Below are 6,893 nucleotides of genomic sequence, written 5' to 3' on the forward strand. Positions count from 1 at the left end.
TGATGTGCTAATTTGTCAAGACTGAATTCCCCTGATATATACATATATGGGGGTTTGTTTTCCTGCTGAAATACATGGATCCTTAGGCTGGTTAAAAGATACTGGTACTTCTTCTTTAATAGCCATTAAGTATGCACCTGAAGGATTCCCATCATTTTTCAAGAAGAATAATACATCAAAACTCTCTAGGTGGTAACTTGGAAAGAAATATTTAGTATTATAACAAATTTGATTGTTTTTTAACAGAAGATTTAAAAATCTTGGAAAATTTGAATAACCTAAAGCAGGGGTCCTCAACCTCTGGGATCTAAAGCCTGATGATCTGAGGTGGAACTGATAATAAGAGAAATAAAGTGCACAATAAATCTAATGTGATTGAATCATCCTGAAACCACCGTCCCCCCATGCGAGTCCATGGAAAAATTGTCTTTCACAAAACCAGTCCCTGGTGCCAAAAATTTGGGGACTGCTGACCGAAAGAAAACTGAGAGCAGTTAATTGGATAACCTCTGATCCATCTTCTTATCACCTCTGATATTCAAGAATTCTAAAGTTTACAGTTAGGTAGACATGAATCAATGGCACCCCACTCCAGTACTCTTGCCTGGAAAATCCCATGGACGGAGGAACCTGGTGGGCTGCAGTCCATGGGGTCGCTAAGAGTCGGACACGACTGAGCGACTTTACTTTCACTTTTCACTTTCATGCCTTGGAGAAGGAAATGGCAACCCACTCCAGTGTTCTTGCCTGGAGAATCCCAGGGACGGGGGAGCCTGGTGGGCTGCCGTCTATGTGGTCACACAGAGTTGGACATGACTGAAGCGACTTAGCAGCAGCAGCAGCAGCAATGAATACCAATAGCACCAGCTGTAACTCATCATTAATACCCATCAGAATTTCATTTCCCACCTGTGAAATAGATCCCACACTGCCTATACCTCAGGACTGTGGTGAAGCAGAAATGACACTGTGTAATGTTTGCAATACGATATGGAAATACAGGTGATCGTTATTGTATGTGTGAATTTAAGAAGCCCTGTATTAAGTGGAGCTGTGTTGCAGGCTGACCTTTTAAGCTTTTCTTGCATATGATTCTTATGAAGTAGGGGAGGACTAGTCCTAATACATTGTTGAATCTATGTAATCACAAGCTGCTCCCTACTGTGCGTAATAATAAGCATTGTTTACAGCAGCAAGACCTAATAATAATAACAGTAATAGTAATGATAAAGAGTATTTTGTGGAGTTGTTGTGGTAGGTACTATTCTAACCATTCAAATTTACTTTTTGCAAGATTATGAGGTGGATATTAGGAGTTCTCTTAACTGGTAACTGAGGAAACCAAAATTCACCTTCTGGTTAGTCAAAGTTCATGACCTGATGGTGAGCCTAAGTCATGATGTACCACTGTTTTCTCTTTAGAGGGGAGATTCCTCAGGAGTTAGGACCCATATTCAAACTGCTATAGCATCTCTTCCTTCTCAAAAGCTTACATATATGTCTCTATCTCTCTCTTTCTATATATATATGTATATTTTAGGGCATACCACATGGCCTGCAGAATCCTTAATTCCCAGATCAGGGATCAAACCCGTCCTCCCTGCATTGGGAGTACAGTGTCTTAACTACTGGACTGCCAAGAAAGTGTCTTAACTACTGGACAACCAGAGCTTACCTATCTTGACTCGGATATCCAGGCCTTCTTCAGACTCCTGGGTCTCAAACAATCCATGAATCTCCAGACTACATTTGATTACCACCGTGATGATGTTTTTCAGTTGCCTCCGCTCCACCTTCCACAGGGCTAGCAGTGCATCACCTTGAAAAGATGGACACACTGGAGGCTTCTAACCTGCCCTGGGGTTCCAGTCTGTTTTGTATGAAATCTGTACAGAAACTTATTCTTCAAACATTCCTCTCCCCAGTCTGCTACCCGCGGCTCTCTCCGAGATGTCTCCTTTGTCAGAGTACAGGAACCTTGGCACTCCTTTCTTACCCCAGTCATCTCAGTCAGCCCCCATACCTGCAAATTTTAAGATGTCTCCTCCAAAAATCAACACTTCTGAGGGAAAAAAAGAAAATAAGGTGAAATTAAGCTCTGTTTTTTTTTCTTTCTTTTAATTTATGTAAGTTTCATGTGCACAGCATAACTTTGATTTCTTAAAAAAAAAAAACAACTTTGATTTCTTAAAGCCAATAAAAAGAATCTACTCTTCAACAGTGGGGTAGAAATTAGGTCAAGAGAAGAGCAATTCAGAGATAGGTTTATACTAAAGATGTCTTCTCAGACAAGGCATTTAAACCCAAGGCTCAGACAAGAATGAGAACGGTGAACTGGATTATGTACCTGCTGTGTTTCTGTGAATGGAAAGTAGAAGTTAGGATTTCTCACGAGGCCTGAGGACAGCTACCCTACTCCCATGGTAAAGAAATGCTCTTTACTGATCTGTGTGTTATGAGTCAGGGCTTGAGTGAGCGTGGGTGAGTGCATGAATGACAGGACTCCATAAGAACTGAAAAACAGAAAAAATCACAACTATGGTCAACTTGAATTTCATTAGCAACTTGCATTTTGTTTATTTAGGCTTTACGACATAAACTGACATTTCTCCTCTTATTTTTGCAACATTGAAAATGTGCTAAGTGTAATGCAAAAAGGAACTAGAAAACTGTAGATTTCTGCTTTTAATGAGGATTAAGTGTCATGGCATCTGGTCCCATCACTTCATGGGAAATAGATGGGGAAACAGTGGAAACAGTGTCAGACTTTCTTTTTGGGGGCTCCAAAATCACTGCAAATAGTGATTGCAGCCATGAAATTAAAAGACGCTTACTCCTTGGAAGGAAAGTTATGACCAACCTAGATAGCGTATTAAAAAGCAGAGACATTATTTTGCCAACAAAGGTCTATCTAGTCAAGGCTATAGTTTTTCCAGTGGTCATGTATGGATGTGAGAGTTGGACTGTGAAGAAAGCTGAGCGCCCTAAGAATTGATGCTTTTGAACTGTGGTGTTGGAGAAGACTCTGGAGAGTCCCTTGGACTGCAAGGAGATCCAACCAGTCCATTCTAAAGGAGATCAGTCCTGGGTGTTCATTGGAAGGACTGATGCTGAGGCTGAAACTCCAATACTTTGGCCACCTGATGCGAAGAGTTGTCTCATTGGAAAAGACCCTGATGCTGGGAGGGATTGGGGGCAGGAGGAGAAGGGGACGACAGAGGATGAGATGGCTGGATGGCATCACCGACTCGATGCACATGAGTTTGGGTGAACTCCAGGAGTTGGTGATGGACAGGGAGACCTGGCGTGCTGTGGTTCATGGGGTCGCAAAGAGTCGGACACGACTGAGCGACTGAACTGAAGTGTTGTCTGTTGTTAGTGTTGTTGTTGTTCAGTCACTTAGTCACGTCCAACTCTTTGTGACCCCATGGCCTGCAGCACACAAGGCCACCCTGTCCCTCACAGGGACACTGTGAGTTGTCTAGTGTTGCTGCTGCTGCTGCTAAGTCACTTCAGTCGTGTCCGACTCTGTGTGACCCCATAGACGGCAGCCCACCAGGCTCCCCCGTCCCTGGGATTCTCTGCAAGAACACTGGAGTGGGTTGCCATTTCCTCCTCCAATGTGTGAAAGTGAAAAATGAAAGTGAAGTCACTCAGTCGTGTCTGATAATAGACTAGACTTACCTTAAAAGGATAAATCCTTTTCTTCATGAATAGTTCAAATTAATAATGCAAACAAATTGGTAGACAGGGGTTGCAAAGGAGACCAAACTTTTCAGTCATCAGTAAGTAGTTCAGAATCCGTTATTAGGACATAAATTACTGACAAGTGGATTACAAATCATTCATCTGTTCATACAATGAAATTAAAAGATGCTTGCTCCTTGGAAGAAAAGCTATGACAAACCTAGAGAGCATATTAAAAAACAGAGACATCACTTCACCAACAAAGGTTCATACAGTCAAAGCTATGGTTTTTCCAATAGTCATGTACTGATGTGAGAGTTGGGCCATAAAGAATGTTGAGTGCTGAAAAATTGATGCTTTTGAATTATGGTGCTGGAGAAGATTCTTCAAAGTCCCTTGAACTGCAAGGAGTCAATCGTAAAGAAAATCAACCTTGAATATTCATTGGAAGGACTGATGCTGAAGTTGAAACTCCCATACTTTGGCCACCTGATGCAAAGAGTCCACTCATTGGAAAAGATCCTAATGCTGGGGAAGATTGAAGGCAGGAGGAGAAGCAGGTGACAGAAGATGAGACAGTTGGATGGCAAGACCAACTCAATGGACATGAGTCTGAGCAAATTCCAGGAGATAGTGAAAGACAGGAAAGCCTGATGTGCTGAAGTCCATGAGGTCACAAAGAGTCTGACACGACTTAGTGACTGAACAACAACATTCATAACATATTCTCTTAATGACTGAGTTATACTGTTGCTAACTTTTTGGAGTTATTGAACATAACTAAAAGTATTACTACTACACTTCTTTTCAAAGTAATCTCTAAGTTAGTCTTGTAACTAATACAAAACTAATCCCTCTATCTGTGTTAGTGAAGTTTAATTACATTCCTTCACTTGTACTGTATTATATTTCAGAAAAGACTGGTTTCACACACATTTCATGGAGACACTGAAGAGGACTAAGCAACAGTACTCTCTCAGGTTGTAACCACCAAATACGGAAAACAATGAATACGCTTAAGTCAGAAACACTTACTCTCCACTATTGCACTTATGTAGTGGTTGAGGATCTCCACCAACTGCTCAGCCCCTCGGTCCATGTACATGGCTGTGCTGAACTTCTCAGTCATTGCAGTAAAACCTGTAACAATTGTGCAGCTGGTTTCCTTGGGTGCTTGGAGGAACCAAACTGTGTCAGGAGAAGAGGACCACACTCGCTAGCAGTGGGCCTCAGCTTTTAAGAACTGACAGTGTTTTTTCTAAATCATCTTTGTGGCAGGCCAAGTGTCAGATATTGGGTCTCCTCTATCTGTATTTATTATCTTAGGGGTCAAGGAAAGGCACCAGATAACTCTTCCCTCCTAACTTCCCAACTTGAACAGGGGTAACTTCAGTTTTAACTGGGTATAGAACTTCCATGAAAACACATAAAATTCAATGACTTCTGAAGAGATGGTAAGTTTCCTCTTAAGCTGTAAATAACACTGGAGAGATCATTTCCAGAGGTCAGTTTTGCCTGGGATGGGTGTAGGGCTTGGAGGCTGAGTCAGTAAAGCTGGGACAGGGACACTGGAGCCTGAAGTACCAGGCCCAGGACTTAGGCATCTTAAAGGTTTGCCCATCACTGGACATGCCAGGTAAAGGAAGATGAGAGGGAGCCAGGTCCACAGCCAGGTCCTCCTTTCTGTCTTCTCAGTGGGAATATTTGCAATAACAGCATAAAAGCTCTGAAACAGCACCCCTACTCGGCAGTCAAGCACTGTGTGTGATTTTGATGCAGACCTATTGTTCACCCATATTAAACATCCCTTTGTGCTTGCCTGAAATATCAACAAACATCAAGACTCCGTCAAAATTATCCACAGAAGGTCTCTCTGGAGAGAAATCTCCATAGACAATGAGGTCCGGTAAATGAGCTGCTATTTTGACGATGGCCCGGTCCTGTGATTCAAGTTCTCTTCGAGAGTTCATGTTCAAGGCAAATATTCAGGACTGTATAATCACTGCGAACAGTCCCCAATGGACCTTCTAGAAAACAAAGCTGAGATTGGAGGCAATCTGAGTTTTATTCATTCACTCACTTTCCTGTTTCTTTTTCCCCATTTGCTCTAACCTGCAAAATGCTCATTTAAGTGGTTGATGTGATAATGCCTGAGTTGTTGGCCATGCATTTGCATGAAAGGGTGAGCCCTCAGGGTGCAAGTGCTGTGGCAGCGGGACCAGTAGCACTAGTGCTTTGGTCCAGGCCCTTTGCCCTTCTGTCCTTTTGTTCCCTCTTTCCTTCCCCCTTCCCTTTTGGTCTCATTTTTCTTTCTCTTTTATGAAAACTTCCCTGGTGGCTCAGAGGTTAGAGCATCTGCCCCCAATGCGGGACACCCGGGTTCGATCCCTGGGTCGGGAAGATCCCCTGGAGAAGGAAACGGTAACCCCCTCCAGTATTCTTGCCTGGAGAATCCCATGGACAGAGAAGCCTGGTAGGCTACAGTCCACAGGGTCTCAAAGAGTCGGACACGACTGAGCGACGGAACGGAAAAAAGAAAGCATAAACATGAATTTGTGTGTGTGAATATTTATAGAAAAGTAAAAGTCGCTCAGTCATTTTCAGCTCTTTGTGACCCCGTGGACTATACAGTCCATGAAATTCTCCAGGCCAGAATACTGGAGTGGGTAGCCATTTGTTCCCTTCTCCAGGGGATCTTCCCAACGCAGGGATCAAACCCAGGTCTCCCGCATTGCAGGCGGATTCTTTACCAGCTAGGTGAGTCACCAGGGAAGCCCAATTTATAGAAAGGTAAATAGCAAAGTGGAGGGTATATATAAGCAAGAGATGAAGTATTTTAAGGTATAGGTGTAAAGAAATAGAGAAAAAGAATTAAAAGGTGTGTGTGTGTGTGTGTGTATAAGACCTTAAACTGTAAATGGAAGGAAATGTGGAAATGCTGATTGTTATCTAGTTAGTTCTGAGAAAACTAGGATTCCCTAAGGCATTTCTTTGCCTGCTGGGGTTAATGAAATGCTCACACCTGAATGTTGTGAAAATCATGCTGCACCACCCTGAACAGAAATAGCATACCCAATATTTTCAGAGTCATTCAGGTTCCTGGAATAAATGATACAGATAATGAGGGAGTTTAAAAAAAAAAGGAGGGACTGTTACTCACCAACATGAAGGAAGTTGTTAGTCATTTCAACCATACATAAGTCATG

General features: G+C 42.5%; 1 protein-coding gene across 1 annotated transcript in view; it reads right to left on the reverse strand.

Moving 5' to 3' along the window:
* The window catches only part of ADCY10 (adenylate cyclase 10), an 85,648-nt gene extending 79,991 nt beyond the window's left edge, over positions 1 to 5,657 (reverse strand). The window contains exons 1-4 of the mRNA XM_055402320.2: positions 5,507 to 5,657; positions 4,723 to 4,827; positions 2,024 to 2,062; positions 1,676 to 1,819 (exon numbers count right to left, since the gene is read on the reverse strand). Coding sequence (XP_055258295.1) covers positions 1,676 to 1,819; positions 2,024 to 2,062; positions 4,723 to 4,827; positions 5,507 to 5,657 — 439 coding nt within the window. The remainder of the gene's footprint in view (positions 1 to 1,675; positions 1,820 to 2,023; positions 2,063 to 4,722; positions 4,828 to 5,506) is intronic.
* Positions 5,658 to 6,893: the final 1,236 nt, after the last annotated feature.

Source organism: Moschus berezovskii, chromosome 4, assembly GCF_049115385.1.
Source record: "Moschus berezovskii isolate FMDL1 chromosome 4, NW_MosBer_1.0, whole genome shotgun sequence".
Classification (NCBI taxonomy): Eukaryota; Metazoa; Chordata; class Mammalia; order Artiodactyla; family Moschidae; genus Moschus; species Moschus berezovskii.